Raw genomic sequence first — 20,578 nt, 5'->3', positions numbered from 1 at the left:
TTCATTGAATTCAATTCTAATTCTATTAGATTCCGTTATGTGAACCAGGTTACAATTCCTTTCATGTTATCTGTTACATTGTTATAACTCAACGGTTATCTTGTATGTAAATGTATTTACCGGTTGGTTATCGATTACTTATATGAATTTTAGATGCGAAGTATTAAGAAGTTGTGTGTATGCAACAACAAAGAGTTGTTTGGGTTTTTTTTCCCATTAAACTATTGTATTAATTAAACTGCTTTAATGGTTTAAGTTGAATTTATGTTGAATAAACGGTTTGAATGACATATACACTATCTCAAGTTTTTCGGTGTTTTATTGATATTTGTTTGAGTTATAGCAAGCAAACATGTGAACGATGACATGCATTGCTCAATGATGTAAATGTAAGTGCATAAAAAAACAACATGCATAGCTCAATGACGTGGAAAGTCCCATAAACATATAATAATTATGATTGACACAGGGTCACTGTTCCACTAGCCGTAAAACAAGATGGACGCATCAGTTCGGTAAAAAGTTTCGTAACTGACCAAATAGCTAATACTATATCAAAGCCACAAGAAAACTGGGGCTTGAAATATGTTATGGTTGGCCGAAACATCTTGTTACTTCAATCCACTCAGACAGTTGCTCCCTCGGAGAATTGACAGACTTAGGCGTTCGACCTTTTGTCTTTACAAGATTGAGCTCGTAATTTTTGGGATATTAGTTACTCGTTTCGGTTATATTTTGGTGCAGTAGACCGAGTCAGTTGGGCTCTAACAACCAGCTCTGCATCCTATGCTACAATCCAGCGGTTTCCTCTCTCATTTGTTGAGTTTCAGTCCAAACATCCAAATGTCCTACAAATAAATCGAGTAGGAGGAGGACGATCTTGGGCCCAAAGAGCTTCACAACTCGACCTCAATCTAGTTTGAGTAACATAATGTTTCACCCCTAGCAACATAAATGACCATTTTATCCCTCCGCTACACTCGATGCTTATTATCCTCAAAATACAAAGGGGCGGGGCCAAAGTGGTTCAAGGGGGGCGGGAGGAGAGAGAAAAATGATATTGTTTTATTTTTTTTTAACATCGTTCATACCTGTATTCTAAATTTGCTTCAATAAACAAGATAAATAAATGGATATGTTTGTCATAAACGGTACTTTAAGTAACAATATTAGGGTTAAGGACCATATTCAAAGCAAAATGCATGTACACGGTGACTATTTCTGTAATTATTGAAACATATGGATGATTTTTAGATTTTGGGCAAATTACAGGGACCAAAAGTGGAATTTACTCCAACTTAAAAAGAATATTGAGTTGGGTCGGGCCGTCGGAGGCCCATATAACTTGATGTAGGATGGGCCTATTATTGACCCGTTTTAAGGTCCATACATAATAACAGCCCTGAAAACCGATCTACAACCATTCGGCGGGTTGTATAAAACCCTAAATCCCCAAAAACCCTCTGTAGCAATTAGCAAACCCTGTTATTCGCTTTCTTCATACCACTCTTGCGCCAAAGCAACAATGGTTCGAAGCTTGAAAAACCCAAAGAAAGCCAAAAGAAAGAACAAGGTGAGAATTTTGGTCATTTGATTTTTTCATTGTTAATTTATTTGTGTTGAATTATCAAACGATCAGGTATTTGAATGTTTTTATTGAAAAGGATATTTGATTATGTTTATTGTGAATAAAGACGAGTTTTTGATGTTGTGATTGATTACGTACGAAGGGTTCAAAGAAAGGAGATGGATCATCTTCGTCCAATGCAATACCCTCAATGCCAGCGAAGGTATGGCAACCGGGTGTGGATGCGTTAGAGGAAGGTGAAGAGCTTCAGTGTGATCCTTCAGCTTATAATTCTCTTCATGCCTTCCACATTGGCTGGCCCTGCTTAAGGTTTATTACAAAAAACTCACGTTATTCATTGTATTCCCGATACTATGTTTTAAAGATTGGTCATCAGTCCTCTTACCCTTTTGTGTATAAAAGTTAAACTTTGTTACACCTGTATATGTGTGTGTGTGTATATACACGGTCAACCTCAGGTGAAAACCACAAAAAACTGAAAAACTGAGGAATACCCAGTTCATCTTGGACAGTATGAACATGTGCATAGAAGTAATTTTTAAGCAATTTGTCCGGTATGCACACGTGCATAAAACCAAGAACTTCAATTACTTGTATGCACATGTGTATATTGTCCGGATGAATGGTTACATGGTGTTCTTCAGTTTTTCATATCTCTACGTGGGTATACCTTCAAAGCCATGTTCAAATCATCAAAAGAATTTATCAACGGTGCATCATTCTAAATTGTAACTTCTCTATTTTGGGATGTACTTTTATCAGTACTTCTTTGTTTTTGGTAAGTTTAAGCTACACTCACCCATTTGTCTGTTCTTCATGATTACAAAATGTTCGTGATATTGATTTTGGTTCATAAGATTCTCTTATTTTATTAATTTGTTTTAGAATTTCGGTCATTTGTCAAACACCTTTACAAACTATGTGACCAATGAGACATTTCATTTTTCATGGAGGGAAGAATATCCACTTTGTATATAACCACTCACACACATTTATGTGGTTATGTCTATTAATTTAATATGTCCAGTATGACCATTTTTACTGTGTTGGCTGAAATAATTTCCACACATGATCACACTTTCATGTGGAAGATTAGGCACATTTTTTTTGCTGTTTGGTTGTGCTAGTTGAGAATGTTTCCGTTATAAAATTGAACTTTATTTAATTTGTTGTAGCTTTGATGTTGTGCGTGATTCACTGGGGTTAGTTCGGACAGAATTTCCGCACACTATATATTGCGTCACAGGAACTCAGGTATGTTAGCACTCATGCTTATTGGTTAGTGTCATTGTTGTAGTTTATTCAAGCAAATATGTTCCTTGCTTATCCGATTCTTGTATAGGTGATAACATTATAATGCATAGAGACGCACAAGGCCCTGGCTTTCCAAGCCCATTTCCAGTAAACAAAAATTGACGAGTCTTATTGGGCCCGGGCTGGGCCAAGATTCAGGGTTGAAAGAGGGTGTAATTGGACTTTCAGGCTGTCTTTTTTGGGCTGGGATTTAAATAGGCTTGCAAAAAACGTTGGTCTGATGGGGCTTTAAGGTTGGGCCTGGACCCAGTCTTGGGCTTACAAGGCCTGGGATTTTTGGGATAGGCTTCGGGTTTGGGCTTTTTTCTGCATCTCTAGTGCAGATGAATGTGTTGCTGCAGAAAAGATTACCAGATTGTAGATTTTATGTACCTGATGCTACCATACCTTTGCATATTTGTGGGTATCTTTATTACATGGGAAAAGAATTTAAGGTCATGAGACTTCGTGGTTTAAGGAATTTCAGAATTCTTTACTTATCTGTTGCTAATACGTGCTCATTGTCTGACTACACCTGCCAACCTTGACTTGTATTTCAACTTCAATTGCTATTAGTTTGGCATTAAGTAATCAAGTCACTTTTCGTGTCGATTATGAAACATTTTTCTCACTACAACGGTTCCATGCTTTATTGATATGTTATAATAAAAGTACGTTATGAATAGATCTCAGTTCAGTGTAGTTTATTGTTTTCTTAAATATCTTATTCCTTTTTTGTTATTGCCTTTATTCTCCTAGGCAAATGGTGCTCCCAATTCGATTGGGATATTTAAAATATCAAACATTTCTGGGAAACGACGGGAACTAGTACCAACAAAAACATCCAATGCTGACACCGATATGGACAGTGATAGCAGTGATAGTGATGAAGATGATGAATTGGAGGACAATGGACCAAAGGCTCCAGTCTTTCAGGTAATGCATGCCTGCCATTGATGATTTTAAATTTCATCGTTACTTTTCTAATTGTCGTACATTTTAATCCACAGCTGCGCAAAGTGTTTCATGAAGGTTGTGTGAACAGGATTCGCGCAATGACACAAAACCCCCATATATGTGCAACTTGGGGAGACACCGGTCATGTGCAGGTAAAATCGATTTCGGTAAAATGGTTTGATGTTGTTCATGTAAATGATTTAGAGTGAAAACGATCAATGCCACTTCTGATTTTATTGCAACGCAAGGTAGATTGCAAGGACTGTGCATGGATGGCCTTTTTTTGTTGTTTGTTTGTTGAACATGTTTACTTGGGGTGCGTTTGGTACCGAGACAGGACAGAGCAGGATAGGACAGAACAACTGTTTTAGGCATGACAATGGGGCAGGGATGGGGCGAGTTTTGTAATCCCCAGCCCTGGCCCGGTCCCCGGCGGGTATGGGGATTAACATCCCGTCCCCGGTCAAACCCCATGAAGAATATCCGTTAGTTTGAGTCTACTGGGGATCCCCAGCCCCGTCCCAACTCCGGTTTGAGTAACATCCCCCAGCCCCAGCCCCGTTTTGAGTCTACCGGGGATCCCCGGCCTGGGGACTTGTTTTAGTGCGGAATACCCGTCTCCGTTTGGGTCGGGTGAGTTGGGTTCCCCACCGGGTTGGGGCAAATCACCATCCTTAAGCTGTTTCACGTGACTAGACAGGACATGACTGGTAACATGACCAATTTACCCCTAATGAATTGTTTATATCTTTTGATTAATATATGTAATTTATTAAATTATAATAAAATATTTTATTTATAACAATGTATATCTTTACAAAGTTTTTGTCAAGACGATTGAAATGATGCCAAAATATTAAGTCTATTAATTTCCAATAATTTTTTTGCCTGTTCTATATTATTTTTTATTATTAAATAAAGTGAAAGTTTAAAAGAGGATAAAATACAATAAATAAAATTTAAAGAATGGATAAAATGTAAAGAGGGAGATGTACTTGATGTGTTAGAAAAGAATTAGGTTTTATTGGTAAAATATAGGCTTGTTCCACCTTGTTCCATGGGGTGGAGGTGGAATCCACTTTGTTCTTGTCTATTCCACATAAAAGTCATGCCAAACATGGAACAATGATCCCTGTTCTGTTTTGTTTTGTCCTGTTCGGTGTACCAAAAGCACACTCGTGGTTGATTATCAACTTATCTAATGTTGTTATGGGAACAGAAATGCCTACAAGCATCTCTTCACTGAATTTTAATGATATTTCGTGCCAAAAAGTTTATAATCTTTCTTCTGTTTGTTCTTTTTGTTGCTATGTCATTATGCTTAACAAAATGTACAATATTTGTCATGCAGATATGGGATTTTGGCTCTCATCTAAATGCTTTGGCAGAAACTGAAGCTACTGTTAGCAAAGACACTAACACAGTTTCTAAACAAGCTCCTTTAGTTAAGTTTACTGGTCACAAGGATGAAGGCTATGCGATTGACTGGAGTCCTCTCGTTCCTGGCAGGCTTGTGTCCGGTATGAACTATGAAGTGACAAATAGATGTTTGTTATCAATATAGAGAAATCTTAGGGGTTGTTTGGTTGGTTTTTCGTTAAGTTCTATATTGATAAAGTTATCTGTGTGGATTAATCTGTGCTTATAGATTGGGAATGTTTTTGTTTGGTAGTGCTTTTTCATAAATGGAAATAGTGTTATTTTAATTGGAAGGAGAAAGTTTTGGAAAAAACTTGGCTTTCTGCATAAAGCTCCCCCTTAAAAGCTTACTGAGTAATCCACTTTCTATATCATTAAGCCACTACCAAACAGTCATATACAACTGACCGAATAAGCTGTGCATCTGATTAAGCTCATTACGTTGTTAATAGACAAGCCCTTGCTCTAGCGAAACTTCAGTAAGATTGTATTGAATTATCTTGTTTAACAATTTTGTTTTGTTGTTGATTTTTAAGGGGACTGCAAGAATAGCATCCACTTATGGGAGCCAGCATCTGACCTCACATGGAATGTTGATAATAAACCGTTTGTTGGACATACAGCTAGTGTTGAAGATTTGCAGGTGTACATTTTAACAATTATTTCTTGACCCAATATATATTTACTTGCAGTTTCCCCATTATATTTAAAGCGCAAAATGCAACAAAGTTTGGTTTAGTTCCTATTTAGTGTAACGAAGAATATTCTTTTTTCCTGAATTGATTGATGTAACAAAGTTTCAAAATTTCCTATTTCGCACCCATTTGACCGGTAACCTGCAAACACATTTGATGACGTGGATACCCTTTTTCAAAGGGGTTTTACTATGTATATGGCGATGCTGACGATAAATTTGACTTCAACATCATCAAATGTTACAAGTTCACCAGGTTACCGGTCAAAATTTGAAACTTTGTTACATTAATAGGAAATCTTGAAGTTCTTTGACGTTGATTGAGCAAAAAATTCTTTGTTATATTAAATAGGAAGTTCGGCAAACTTCTTTGCATTTTGCCCATATTTTACACGAATAAAAGTACTCCATTTGTTTCACAAAAAGAAACACAATTAGACTCCAAAATCAACTTCAAATTGATTTCGAGTCTCTATCTTTGGAACAAATAGAGTAAAAATAACATGCAGCTGGAACCTTTTGCAATACAAGTCGTCATTTTAGCTTTTTCCAACTCTCTCTGATGCAGTGGAGCCCTACAGAACCATTTGTGTTTGCCTCTAGTTCCGTGGATACAACTATTGCAATATGGGATACCCGTTTAGGGAAATCACCAGCAGCTTCTATTAAGGCACACAACACGGATGTCAATGTTATTTCATGGAACAGGTTTGTACCGTAACTTTCTGGTCCGATTAAGCTTTTCTATACACTTAATAATCTAGTCACCACATTGTTGGTTTTATTAGGCTGGCTAGCTGTATGCTGGCATCTGGTAGCGATGATGGAACGTTTTCTATTCGTGATCTTAGAATGCTTAAGGTATGGCGTTTTAAATTATTTATTTTATTAGACAACTTTAGTTTTTCTCAAAGCTAAGGAGAAATAAGATTTGTTTACTCTATTTTCTATTCATTCAAATATTTTTGTTTATGTTTTTCCAATTCTACCCTTGATCATGAGAAGGAGAAATTCATTACCTCCTATATTATTATGGACACAATTGTCCTTTAGTTAATTACAAAGTGTAGTAATTACACATTTCTTGAACTCGTTTTTTTCAGTGCGGAGATTTATTATGTGAAGGAAGGAGTAGTATTTTTATTCTTTCTTGTTCTTTCTCTTTTATTTCTGCAGGAAGGTGATTCTGTGGTGGCGCATTTCGAGTACCACAAACATCCTATAACATCCATCGAATGGAGTCCACATGAAGCGTCTACCTTGGCAGTATCATCATCGGATAACCAACTCACGTAAGATGTTTCTTTAACGAATATCCCGAAACCGTCTGAATGATTTTTACAAACCCCTGGTTTCATAACATCATGCTCGATGAAATTATCAGAATATGGGACCTTTCTTTGGAACGAGATGAGGAAGAAGAAGCCGAATTTAAAGCCAAAACACAAGAGGAAGTACACGCACCCACAGATTTGCCCCCACAACTTCTTTTCGTTCATCAGGTTATTTACCCTTTTCGAATCTTGATTTGTTTGCAATGGTACCAAACTAGAACCTCCTTCGATCCTTGTTGACTTTTGTTTGACTTCATGTTGGTACGATGAACAGGGTCAGAAAGACTTGAAAGAACTCCATTGGCATACACAGATTCCGGGAATGCTCATTTCTACAGCTGCCGACGGTTTCAACATCTTGATGCCTTCAAATATCGAAAGTAATCTCCCTCCGAATGCTGCTGCTTAAACACCCATTAGTATGCTTAACCGTCAAGTTGAAGATGCGGGAAAGACGAGATAAACAGAGTGATAATTTATTGCATAGTTTCTGTTCGTGTCGAATTTAAAGATAAAATAGTAGGAGAAATTTTGTTGTTTGTACGATTCGTTTGGAACTTTTGAGTTGTATGAAAATGGGGTTGAATGGCAATTTTTATCATGAAAGTAGTCGTGGGAGAGACATTATATATATATATATAGAGAGAGAGAGAGATTTATTATATAATCCATTGTATTTGTATAACTAATACAACTCAATTATAATCATTCATTTAATTTGATGAACATGTGATTTCACATGGGTTTTTTCTAATATAGAAGTTCTCACAAATTTTGGAGTTTTTAAATGATTGAGTCTATATATATATATATATAGGTCTAATCAAGAAATAATTCGTTTGTTTGTGATAACTGTGAGATCCAATCTTAACCATACATTATTAATAATCAATAATTATTATTAAATATATTAATTTTGGTAATTATTCATTAATTTTCAAATAATTTAAATTTATGGATAATATATAGGGATAAATTAGTCTTTTTAAAATCTCTCTCCCTCTCTCTCTCTTTGGCTAAGAATTTCTAAGAGTAAAACACGAAATGAATATGATACATGTTGTAATACCCAAGACTTTATAACAGTAAGACATAAAATCAATTATGATACACATTGTGATACCACTGTAATAACCTTTTGAAAATGGATTGATAACAAATGTGATCTAAGTTTTAGGCCACACACAACCACAATGTGATACACGATTGTGATACACGTTTTAGGTCTCCGACAAAATATGGGATTAGCGCATCATCAAAATCTTCGACGAGATCGTATTGTTGTGCACTGTAGAGGTCTCGTGGGCTTTAACGCATCACCGACGAAATCGTGTTGCGGTGCACTGTCGACATCTGGGCGACACAATGTTCATCACGCTGTGAAGACGAATGGGAAGAACGAGATGAATATGTATATAACTCCATTTTTGTTTTAGCTCATCATAAGGTTTTGATTTTATGGTATGATTCAAACAATGAAGAAAAAGTTTGAAGAATTAGGAAACGATAATCTATAAAATCAATTTTGTTGAGATTAATTAAGAAAATCGAATTCTTGATTAATAACTATTAAATAAGAAAAATATTTAAATCTTTACTATATTATAAAACATTTGACAAAAACTCTTAAAAACTATTTTTTATGTATAAAGTACTGTATATTAATGCATATTACTTAAAATTAAATATTACAAGTAAGTTATGTATAAGTACAACTTATTGAAGCTCCATATTTGAATTCGTGTAACTAACTGTGTATAAACATAACCAATTAAAGGATAAATATCTCATTTTAAAATATAAAAAATCTAAAATATAATTAGGATAATTATCGAGTTCTAACAAAATAATTAATTATAATTTTTATTAGAAAATTATATTANATAAAAAAATTGAATTATAAAATTACACAAAAAATAGGAATTTTAAATAGTTAATTTGATACTAATATTGATATATTTTTATCAAATTTTTATGATATCTTCAATTTTATTTTTTATTCAAAAATAAAAACATTATCGCATTTTCAAAATCACATAAGACCATACTATAACATCGATTGAGATAAAAAATAAAATGAAATATTAAAATCAAGATGTATCTCGTTGCATTGCACGAATACCCTTCTAGTTATAACTAATATATACTGCAGTCATTTTACTCGAGTGGTTTCGTTCGGTTTAAGACTTGGATTACATCCGATGAGATTGAGATCTCGTAATTATTTAAATATCTGAAATGCTACATTCTGTTGTAAAAATGATTATATTGAACTAAAAAGTTTTAAAAAAGAAAAATTAAGAGAAAATTACAATATTTGTCCCTGTGGTTTGTTAATAATTTCTATTTTGTTCCTATGATTTAAAAATTTACAATTTTCGTCTTTAATTCAATAAGATACCAAAAATGGATGATAGAAATAATCACAAAAAATATTTTGATAACACGAATTATGAGAATTTGTAATATATTGCTATTTTCGTTTCTCGACTAATTCCTAACTTTAAGTACAAGAAACCAAAGCAGTAAAAAATTGTAAGCAACAGGGACCGAAATGATGATAAATTGTAAATCAGAAGGACGAAATAGCAACTAATTACAAACTATAGGAATGGAAATTGCAATTTCTAAATCACAGGGATGAAAATTGCAATTTTTAGTAAACCACAGGGACTAAAAACATGATTTACTCTTTAATTGAAAATTAAAATGGGAGCGGCTTTTCTACCAAAATCAAACAGCCTCACTTCCACGCTCACTTCGTTTATGATTTGAGCAGAAGAGCGGTCAAAGAAGCAGGAAATCACGCCGAAGGTTGGTTTCTTTCCGTTTTCTGTGATTTTTGTACAACGGAGGGCAAGATTAGGTTTTTTTTGGGGATATTCAGTTGAATCTTCGAACCCTTAAACCTCTTTTTAGGGTTTTTCTTTTGCAGGTTTTTTTTTCAGGATAACTGAAGATGCAATTAACGCTTGAATTCGGGTAATTCGATAGTCATATGTGTCTACGTGTTTGTGAAATTACAATATTCATGAAATTTCATTTATCGAACTGTGGTTGGTATGTTACGATGGATATTGTAACCACATCATTTGCAATGGATGATCCATAAACAGTTTTCAGCTTTCTAAGCTTACTTGTGTAATGTTTGTTATCTAACGGAGCTATATGCACATCCTGAAATCCTTGATACTTGATTTAAAAACTTGAAATACGCTTTTGGCTAGAACTTTCATACATTGATACCTGGAATAGCTTTGACCCTTGAATCACTTATTGTACCCTTGAATCACTTGTAAATTTTGGTGATTGATACGAGCTTGATGAACATTTCTGTAATCGTAACAATATCTGAAGTAATCTTACTATAGATCTCCTGATCCGAAAACACATATTTGTAGATACTAGGGACTGATTAAGTGCAAACATTGCTGTCGTTTTACTCCAATAGTGGCTCTTTCCTCACTTGTTGTCCCATGTGTTCCACTGTGATCGAATTGCTGGTGGAGGATTTTGCTACTGATGGAGGTTGTATGGGTGTGTCTGGTGGGTTTGTTAGAGGTCGATTTGTTGGAGATTGCGGTGGTGGTAGGGGTTTGATATAGGTGGTGGTGTTAGATGTGTTGTGGTTGCCTATGAAAGTGGCGGATTAGATTTTGGTATGGAAGTAAATAAGGATTGGACTCAAAGGGCTGTGCAGATTTGACAGACCAGTCTACCTACAAAATTTCCCGAATGGTGCTTATATAAGTTACAAACTCGTGCACGTGACCTCCCCATGTTCATAATGGATGATGCCACCAACTAGGACATAAATAACTTCATAAAACTTCTGTCGAACGAAAACAGCCTGCCACATATTTAAGCAACGATGGAGTGGCTTTCAATGTGTCTTAACTGCCTATAATTGCTGCCACCACATTAGTTCCAGCAACTTATCTAGCAGCTAGGGTTCCCTGCTAACACTAGCTGCATTCCAGTATTAAGATCCAACAGAAATCTGTCCAAAAGCGATCTTCAACTCCTGTTCTGGGTTACTCATGTTTGCACCATAAAATTCCCCTCCCCTCTCCCACTCACACGTCAAACCTATTTAAAAGGTGGAACTTTGTACACCAATAAACTTTTTCCCATTGTCTTGCATACCGAACCGTTGCACATTTGTGATGTACGCTTATACAGAGATTAGCAGAATGCTTAGGATTGCATATGATTCCCACTAGTAAAATTGATGAATACAAACAAGGTAAACCAGCATTCGAAGGCTGGGTCTCCCAATGCTCACGCCAATTTAATCACCAAAACAGGATGCCCCTGCCCTCTCCACTCACACCTATTTAAAGACTCTTAAAGGCTACTTTTCTCACTTTACCCCTTGATTTCCCTAGCCAACATAACTAATAGCAACTTCTAGGGTATAACAAATTGATATCGGAAATTGCACCAATTCCTGCATCAAGGGGCAACAGCTGTCTACTACTATAAGCACTTGGATGCAATTCTTATCCAGAATCACGTCGACTCTAGCTCTAGGCTAGGCTTTTAAGTTAACCCACACCCTGCTTTCAATAGAGTCATTCCTCCTTGCATTTCCATGTAGCCTGTCACATTTAGGTTCACTTTCATGATTTCTGAGTTTATCATGTTTAGAGCTTTCTGTCGATTTAATCCTTAACAGGCCTCCATAAAGATTTGTGTGAAATAATACCACAACTTGGAGTAGAAAATTTTGTTTTTTATTTTATTTTCCAACTGCTATGATGGTATATTGGGATGCCATGTGTAACTGGTGTACCAGACTTGACACTTGTACTTATTACCAATTCTATTTCATATGATGCCGGGCCTTTTCTTACTAATTATTCTTCCTCCGTGACATCATTTAATGAGCCATTATGCATTCTTTGTCCATTATGCATTCTTTGTACTCATATCTTGTATCATCCATGATCTTTGATTTGTATTTCTGCTTTTAAATCTAGTGGAGGACTTGAACTTCTTTGTGATTCAGTGAAAATCCATAGCATCAACGTCGACTTACCAGCTGAAGAAAAGAAGGTGCAACTCCTTAAATTGTCAAACACAACACTCAAATTCTAGTTTTTCCCCTTTTGGATCTTCACATTTACGATCGAATTAGATTTATAATTGTTGTTAACTCTGTTTCTTAGTTAACTATGAAGCACTTGCTTGCTTGGGTTCGATCCAATTTAATCAAGGAGAGGCCTGAAATGTTTATGAAGGGAGACACTGTGTAAGTTTCTGCATGTTTCTTGATTTTTGGTCCTAAAAACAAACCCGTTTTCAGTTTCACTTTCTTGCTCGTATTGCGAACTGATTCTGGTCTAATGTGCAGGCGACCTGGGGTTCTTGTTCTCGTGAATGATTGCGACTGGGAATTGAGTGGTCAGCTTGATACAACCTTGGAAGATAAAGACGTGATCGTTTTCATATCAACTTTGCATGGGGGATAGTTGCTATTTTCCCGATACAATGAATGTTATAAGTTTGGTATATTTCACTTGTCAAACAGAGCCTTGCGATTAATGCGTTCCCGTTTGCTAGTTACCGATAAATCATTGACATTGAATTCTCTATGGCATGCTAACATCGCCGTTCTTTAGCATGTTAAATATGTGATTTTGAATAGGGCCTCCAAAATTTTGAGGCACATGTTCACGTTGTTTAGGGTCTTTCATCAATGAATGTAAAATTATAGCCCAACTCAGGGCCGCTCTAATTTCTATTAGAAGGAAAAAACAATATGTTTCATCATCATCTTTGTAATTTGTGTATATTTATCTTTATTATTTTGCAGTGTAGTCAAAAGCTTTAGAGAAAAGAGTAAAAAAAAGATTCGTAAGTATAAGGATGAAAAAGTCGCTTTTTTAAAATCAAAATATAGGGATGGAAAACATAATTTACTCATTTCAGTTTTCAACTTATAGTCCCTGTGGTCTACAATTATTGCTAACTTTGTCCCTAATGCTAAATTATACATTTAAGCATGAAGGATAAAAACTAAAATGAATTATGAATCGGATGAAAATAGCAATAAATTTGTAAATTATAAGAAAAAAACAAAAATAAATAGTAAATAACAAGGATGGAAATCGTAATTTCAAAATTTAGAAAATATAGGGACAAGAGTTGTAATTTTAACAAATCATAGGGACTGAAAACGTAATTTTTTATTTTAATAAAATGATGAAAAATTGGCAAAAGGAATGTTGAGAGTGGGATTTGAACCCACGCCCTTTCGGACCAGAACCTTAATCTGGCGCCTTAGACCAACTCGGCCATCTCAACTTTTGATTATTTTATCACATGAAACCTTATTTATTGTCTTTTTTCGTACTTCTATGAATTATATATTTACACACACAGTTGCATGTATATGAGTAGTGTATAATGTCTTTATGTGTTTGCATACGTAATAATTGAAATATCTTTTCTTTATTCATTTTTGTTTAAATTTCTATTAAGGAAAAAAATGATATACTATATCAAACTAAAATTAACTTTATTTTTATATTTTCAATAGGGAAAATTACATAAAAAAATAACATACTTTAACTTGATTTATATTTTAGATAATGTATTTTTAAAACTTTCATTTTACTATTTAAGATGTAAAATTTTATATATTTAAGAATCCGAGTAACCAATTGAAACATTAAGAGGTACTAGAATGGTACTCACGTAATGCAGCGAGATAAAAAATAAAGACAATTTAAACATTTCTAAAACTACGTAAAACCGTATTATACCAACAAAGACAAAAAATAAAACGAAACACTAAAATGAAAATATATATCACTACATTATACAAATACCCTTCTAATTTTAAAAATAAAACAAACGGTCTTGATACCCAAACATCTTAACGAATCAGATATTAAAAGGTAAAAAAACTAATAACTTTGAGTTATGGACGGATTGGTAAAGTTTCATACAACACTAACACAGATCACAAGAATTTCTCAAGTCAATAGAAAGAAATCACGTTGTTCAACCTGAAGCTGCATCAAGAGATGCAAGAGCTTCATCCGTGATCCCACGAACCCAATCATCAATTTTCTTGACCATCGGTTCTTCTTCCCCCATCTCAACGAAACATTCATGGCAGGTTCCGATATTGTTCGAAATGGCTGCAATATCCAACCTAGCCTTATCGATGTTTTGGGCACTAAGGCCAAGGCTCATGAAGGTCCTTTTAACATCACCAATTGCAACACCGACGTCTTCATTACACTCTACGAAGCATCTGTGCGCCTTAGGTGGCGTGCCTGGATCTTTGATTCGTCCATTAATGCTCTGATTGAACTCATCGAGCTTTTGTTGCATGACTTGCATCTGTTTCAACACCTTGTTAGCCGCCGTAGATTGTTTGTCAATCGACGGCGTATGAGTCAGGACTTCTGATTTGTTGGAAGGGTCAAATTCCGATGTGGCCGCCGATGAAGCGGTGATGGCCAGAAGAACCACCATGAACAAGGTGGAGATGAAGATGTAGAATCCATTGCTTCTTGTGAATTTTAGTCGTGTTTGTGATTGGGACATTGTGGATTAGGGTTGGGAAGGGGGTTATGGTGGTAGGTGTGGCGGTTTATGGTGGCAAGGATCGGTGATGGTTGAATATGGCATGAGAATCCCCTTAATTTTAGGTATTTTGACTTTCGTTGACCATTTATATTTTGACGGTTTTCATGAAATAGAACGTCGTGTTTATTTTCGTTTAATAAACATAGCATATAAATTATCCGTTTGATTTGCATGGTTGTTTTTTAAGGATTTAGATTGAAATAGACTTAAAATCATTGGCGTGTAGGATTTAAAATAAAATTGAATTAAATTTTATTATTTAAAATGATTTATAGAAAAAATTATAAATTAATAAAAATAATTGGATCATATTTTTATTAATCGATTATTAAAAACAAATGTTTTTAAAAATCTTATTGCATACAATCATATGAAATCCCGAACATTCTCTAAAGATTTCAAAATCTTATATTTGAAGGATTTCAATTAAATCCAACAAACAAAATATGGGATTGAAATACAAATCCTTTTACATCCATTCAAACTAAATGAGACCTTAGAATAAGAATAAACGCTTTTAATATATTTTTAAATAGTTTGTTGTATATCTTATATTTCAATTATATATAAATAAGGAGATGATGTTCTAAATACAACCAATCATATTTGTACAACCAAAATAACTCAGTTTAATTGTTTTTATGAACCCCTCTCTCTATATTTGTTATCCATTTTTATCATATGATTTCAAGTGAAGATGGTTTGGCCACGTAAAAATGTACAATCCACCATATCACTCACTCATTGCATCAATCTTCCCACATGATTTTCAAAATTTAACAAAAAGGAAGAACAATCCCAAATTCGAATTTTGATGTTTGAACTTGAACTATCTCCAACTTTAATTTCTAATATAAACAGTTAAAAATGGCCAATCGTTTTCCAATCATTCTACAACACCACAGGCTCCCCAATTTGGCCGCTGTTCATCCTAATGCTTCCATTTCTTGTTCTCAATTACTGAAGAGGACTAGGAATCTAAGTAGTTATCGGTTGACCCGCCGGTTGGTGTTCGGGATTGGGGTTTCATTTTGGGCTCAATTCATGAGCATGGCTGGTAAATCTGGCACCAGTTCTTTCATTGCATCAGCTAGGACAAAAGGTGCTGTTGAACAGGTTGGTTTTTATGAAAAGTTTATGGTTGTAGAGCTGGAAATTCCATTTCCGTTCAATTTAGGGTTAGGGTTTATGAGTTTGCACCGTTAATTGAGGTTAGGGTTTGTTGGGATTTGATGAAAGTTGTTGTTTTCTTATATGAATTTGGTTCGAAACTTGAAATTTTCAATGCATAGGGGTTTATTTTACTACGATGAACTCAGAATTGGATGAAATTGATCCAAACTATGAACATAATATCTACCAAATTTGAAATTGATATGAATTTTGTTTCAAATTCAACACCAACATTTTGTATTCATGTGATTGGTAAATGCTCAAAAGTGGTTTAAGTTCGAATCCACACTTGATCATTTGAAGGAAGTTTATTATAATCATCAAAATCATTTAGAAGTTTAATCGAATTCATGTTCATAATTACAGATACTGCAGAATGTAGAATGGCCAGAAAAATTTCCTTTCAAGGAAGAAGATTTCCAGCGCTTCGATGAGTACGATCTTCGAAACTAATCAATTTCATTGCATTTCATCATCACCCAACAATGTTCTTAAGCTTCTCGAAGTTGATCCAACTTTAAATGTCAAATTCGTAAATTTAGCCATTTGAATCTTGTATATCATAGTGATCCCATATGTATAAATTGCGCGTTTTGTTATGAATGTGAATTGGGTATTTCGTGTTTTTGCAGATCATCGGATTTAGTTTTCTATGAATCTCCACGTTTTGTAACTCACATCGATGATCCAGCCATTGCAGCTCTTACCAAGTATTACAAAGAGGTTTTTCCTCCAAGTAATACTCCAGGGGTAGCTCTTCTCGACATGTGTAGCAGTTGGGTGAGTCATTTTCCTGCAGGATATAAGCAAGAGCGTATAGCGGGTATGGGTCTTAATGAAGAAGAGCTCAAGGCGAATAAAGTAAGAATTGGAATACCCTTTTACTCCTTCTGTTCCAAAATAAGTGTCCACATTTCTATTTTAATTTGTCCCAAAATAAGTGTCCACTTTTAGTGCCTACTTTCAATTCTAACCTTGATTAGGGAAATTGACCAAAATAGCCAAATCCCACCAATCAATTTCTAACCCACTTTTTCCCAATTGTCCCGAAATAGAAAAAAAAATCACAAGTCCCGGTTTGCAACTCCGATAGGCATTTTTTTACATCAAAATATGATTCTGGTAGGTCATTTTGCAAGCCGACAAGGACATTTTGGAAGCCACCAAGGACATTTCGCAAGCTGCAAAATTTACATTTGCGAAATCTTTGTTATTTTGGTCCAACTGAAAAAATGGTTAGAAAGTGATAGGAGGCAGCCATTTGGCTATTTTGGTCAAGGAATTCATTACTTCGTCTATTATTAAGGGTAAAATTGTTGAGCACCTCCAAATATTATCTAAAATAGAGAAAATGAGACATTTGTTGTCTTTTTCGCTCCAACAGATTCTCTACATTGTTCTCTAAAATAGATAAAACTAGAGAAAACTCCAAATTTAGAGAATTCTCTAAAACTTGATGTGTGGAGAGAGAAATTATTTTTTTATTCCTTCCGACCAATGAGGTTGAATTATTATCATTTTATATAAATTATTTTTAAAAAGTGTATCGGGATTATGAATTTATGGAATATTTTAATAATATAATGGATGTTGAAATCTCTAAAATGGAGAATCTGTTGGAGTTAATTCTAATTCTTTTCAGAAATGAAGACTTTTGGTTCTTTATTTTAAAGAAATTATAGAGAATCTGTTGAAGATGCTCTTATTTAGTTAATTAAAAAGTGTAATGATTACACATTTCTAAAACTGTTGCGTCTCTTTTATTGTTGACATTTACTTTGGGTCGAAGGGAGTAATTTCTTTTCTTATCTTCGTAGCATTGATTTGGTGAATACGATGTATCGTTGTAGGTCCTCACCGAGTACATCGTGCAAGACCTAAACATGAACCCTAAGCTTCCGTTTGACGATAATACCTTTGATGTTATCACAAATGTGGTGCGTATTGTCAATAATTCACATGACGTTGATATGGACCGCGACTAAGTTGTATCCCATTGTAGGTTAGCGTTGATTATTTGACAAAACCGATTGAGGTATTCAAGGAGATGTGCCGGATTCTTAAGCCAGGTGGAAAGGCTATAATGAGGTGATAATTGTGTTCAACCTTAAATTAAAAACCTCACACGCCATAAAAACATCTTCAACAGAATCTCTAAAATCGAGCCAAAAGTTGGCTCCAACAGAATCCCGAAATCATTAGAGAGAACAGAAAATTCTCCATATTTTTGGAGAAATCTCCAAAATTTTGGACGGAAAATTATCATTTTATAATGTGTTTGTTGATATATTAAATGCGTTTAGAGAAATTATAGAGACACTGTTGGAGATGCTCTAGTGTGAAGATCAAAGGGGTTGAGTGACATAAATAGATATTATGCAAAAGCGGCAGGTTCATTAGGAACTTAAAATTGATTAGGAACCTGAGAACCGTCCTAGCGCGACACGTGGCATATTCATCAAGAATATAGATGTGTTATTTATCATGAATGTATGCTTCATGATGAATGACGCGTCCATATTCATCATGAATGTGTGCTTCATGATAAATAATGCTTCCATATTCATCAAGAATATAGACGTGTTATTCATCATGAATGTTGTAACATATTCATCGTGAATGTGTTATTCATAATGAATGTTGTAACATACTCATCGTGAATGTGTTATTCATAATGAATGTTGTAACATACTCATCATGAATGTGTTATTCATGATGAATATTCACTCTGAAGAGGGACACATGGTGCACTATGGGCAGTTCCGAGTTCCTAATCAATTTAGGGTTCCTAACAGAACTTTCCTCTTATGCAAAATGTTTGGTACTATGACAGATCTAAACTTATTGTTGAATAGTTACGGATTATAATTTTGGCACATGAACAGCTTCTCGAATCGCTGTTTCTTTACAAAGGCAATATCAATATGGACGTCAACCGGCGATTCGGATCATGTTATGATAGTTGGAGCATATTTTCACTATGCCGGAGGATTTGAACCACCTCAGGTCAGCAATATGCATAATAGATGTCGTTTATGCTGAATAAACGTACTTTTCAACTTCATAATAGTTTTTTTTGTTACGAACCGTGCAGGCTGTAGATATATCCCCGAATCCTAGCCGTTCTGATCCAATGTACATTGTCCACTCGAGAAAACTGGCAGCAGCGTGAAAACCAGGTATCCGTTCTGCATAGTGTATACTCGAAAACTTTTCTTGAACGATCAAATAGAAGAAGCTGAACACGGGTTTGCATGTTCAGATATTATATGCGGCTGAAAAACGACACTCTTAATTGACGGGTTAAATGCAACCTTAGGAACACAAAGACACCATTCGATTTTTATAGAATTGTTTTGTATTCGATATCGAATTTGATTGCTTTGTTGTATAATTTGTACTTTACATTTAGGTAAAATGTTAATCATAATGAATAAACTCTTTTATCATCTTTCATAATATCCATATCATAATAAATATCTTCATTATTTCCATTGATATCTCATTTGATTGGTTTATATGGGTGTACTGATTAGAGGGTTTGTGTTTAAAACTCTATATATATATATATAGAGGAGCGTTCAAATGAAAACCCTCTCCATTTGTGTAAACCGTGTAAACCAATCTCAACCATCCATTTTCTTGATCAATGGTCAAGATTTGTATGCTTTATTTATGGAAATTAAAAAAAATAAAAAATAAAAATTCAGTTTATTTCATCAATAAGGGTAGAACGGTAAACAATCATTAACATTCATACTATGGAAATGTTTATTGAAACAAAAATTCAGTTTATTTCACTATGGAAATGTTTAATTATACAATTGTTTGTTTCCTTATTCTAGGCCTTTTTGTACATGTTAATGCAATTGTTTCATGACACTTTATGCATACTACATGTTATGACTCTATTTCATTACCTGTTTCATGACATTTTCATTAATCTCGATTTACTTTATTAACTTTTTATATGAATCTATTTCATTACCTGTTTCATGACATTTTCATTAATCTCGATTTACTTTATTAACTTTTTACATGAATCTATTTCATTAATCTCAATTTACTTTATTAACTATTTTACATGAATCTATTCCATTATGCACCCATTTCATGATMMRTATATTTCAMAAAGAACAAAACCAATTATGCAACCGTTTCATGACATTTTCACATCTGAACGCAACAACTTCAGATACRTTTTTACATGGATCTCCATGAAAGTACTGCATTAATCTCGAATTTGTTAAGAAAATGAAAACGTTTCATGAAAATGAATCTATTTCATTAATTATTTTGCATTGAAATCCTTTCACCTTCTCCTATTAAAAAAATAGTGCACAATGGGCTGTTAGGGTGATACATCTTTCTTTGGTTTTCTGCCCGAGTTTTCCTATTTTGTAAGCTTGCATACACTATCATAGTTTCACATGAACAAGATACCCAGATGATTCATTCCATTGTAATTTATTAAAAATAAAGATTTCAATAATATATTATAATAAAAGTTTAAAA

The 20,578-nt window shown here is 34.4% G+C and overlaps 3 protein-coding genes and 1 non-coding gene across 6 annotated transcripts; 3 read left to right on the top strand and 1 right to left on the bottom strand.

Annotated features, from left to right (window-relative positions):
- The first annotated feature begins 1,452 nt into the window (after window positions 1-1,452).
- Window positions 1,453-7,891, top strand: LOC112507465 (glutamate-rich WD repeat-containing protein 1). The gene is made up of 12 exons (XM_025112065.1): window positions 1,453-1,573; window positions 1,731-1,897; window positions 2,764-2,842; window positions 3,641-3,817; window positions 3,892-3,990; window positions 5,190-5,358; window positions 5,794-5,900; window positions 6,520-6,659; window positions 6,740-6,812; window positions 7,128-7,243; window positions 7,336-7,453; window positions 7,560-7,891. Exons 1-12 carry the CDS (start codon window positions 1,526-1,528, stop codon window positions 7,692-7,694), a joined length of 1,428 nt encoding a protein of 475 aa, XP_024967833.1. The 5' UTR covers window positions 1,453-1,525; the 3' UTR covers window positions 7,695-7,891.
- Window positions 7,892-10,014: 2,123 nt separating this feature from the next.
- LOC112507110 (ubiquitin-related modifier 1 homolog 1) lies at window positions 10,015-13,025 on the top strand. 2 transcript variants are annotated; one of them, XM_025111539.1, is made up of 5 exons: window positions 10,015-10,099; window positions 10,205-10,267; window positions 12,268-12,343; window positions 12,457-12,539; window positions 12,642-13,025. In XM_025111539.1, the coding sequence occupies exons 2-5, from the start codon at window positions 10,245-10,247 to the stop codon at window positions 12,757-12,759; spliced, it is 300 nt and encodes a 99-aa protein (XP_024967307.1). In that variant the 5' UTR covers window positions 10,015-10,099; window positions 10,205-10,244; the 3' UTR covers window positions 12,760-13,025. The 2 variants fall into 2 exon arrangements, with proteins under 2 accessions (XP_024967307.1, XP_024967308.1); XM_025111540.1 differs by having other exon boundaries at window positions 10,020-10,099; window positions 10,221-10,267.
- Window positions 13,026-13,513: 488 nt separating this feature from the next.
- On the bottom strand, window positions 13,514-13,594 carry TRNAL-AAG. Its single transcript has one exon. It is a non-coding gene; the product is annotated as a tRNA-Leu (tRNA).
- Window positions 13,595-15,629: 2,035 nt separating this feature from the next.
- LOC112506515 lies at window positions 15,630-19,514 on the top strand. 2 transcript variants are annotated; one of them, XM_025110628.1, is made up of 8 exons: window positions 15,657-16,006; window positions 16,430-16,497; window positions 16,696-16,924; window positions 17,914-18,000; window positions 18,066-18,151; window positions 18,949-19,069; window positions 19,158-19,242; window positions 19,326-19,514. In XM_025110628.1, exons 1-7 carry the CDS (start codon window positions 15,758-15,760, stop codon window positions 19,233-19,235), a joined length of 918 nt encoding a protein of 305 aa, XP_024966396.1. In that variant the 5' UTR covers window positions 15,657-15,757; the 3' UTR covers window positions 19,236-19,242; window positions 19,326-19,514. The 2 variants fall into 2 exon arrangements, with proteins under 2 accessions (XP_024966395.1, XP_024966396.1); XM_025110627.1 differs by lacking the exon at window positions 19,326-19,514 and having other exon boundaries at window positions 15,630-16,006; window positions 19,158-19,261.
- Window positions 19,515-20,578: the final 1,064 nt, after the last annotated feature.

This window comes from Cynara cardunculus (assembly GCF_001531365.2).
Source record: "Cynara cardunculus var. scolymus isolate 2C chromosome LG 2, CcrdV1, whole genome shotgun sequence".
Taxonomy (NCBI): domain Eukaryota; kingdom Viridiplantae; phylum Streptophyta; class Magnoliopsida; order Asterales; family Asteraceae; genus Cynara; species Cynara cardunculus.
This window is presented reverse-complemented; position numbering and strand designations above follow the sequence as displayed.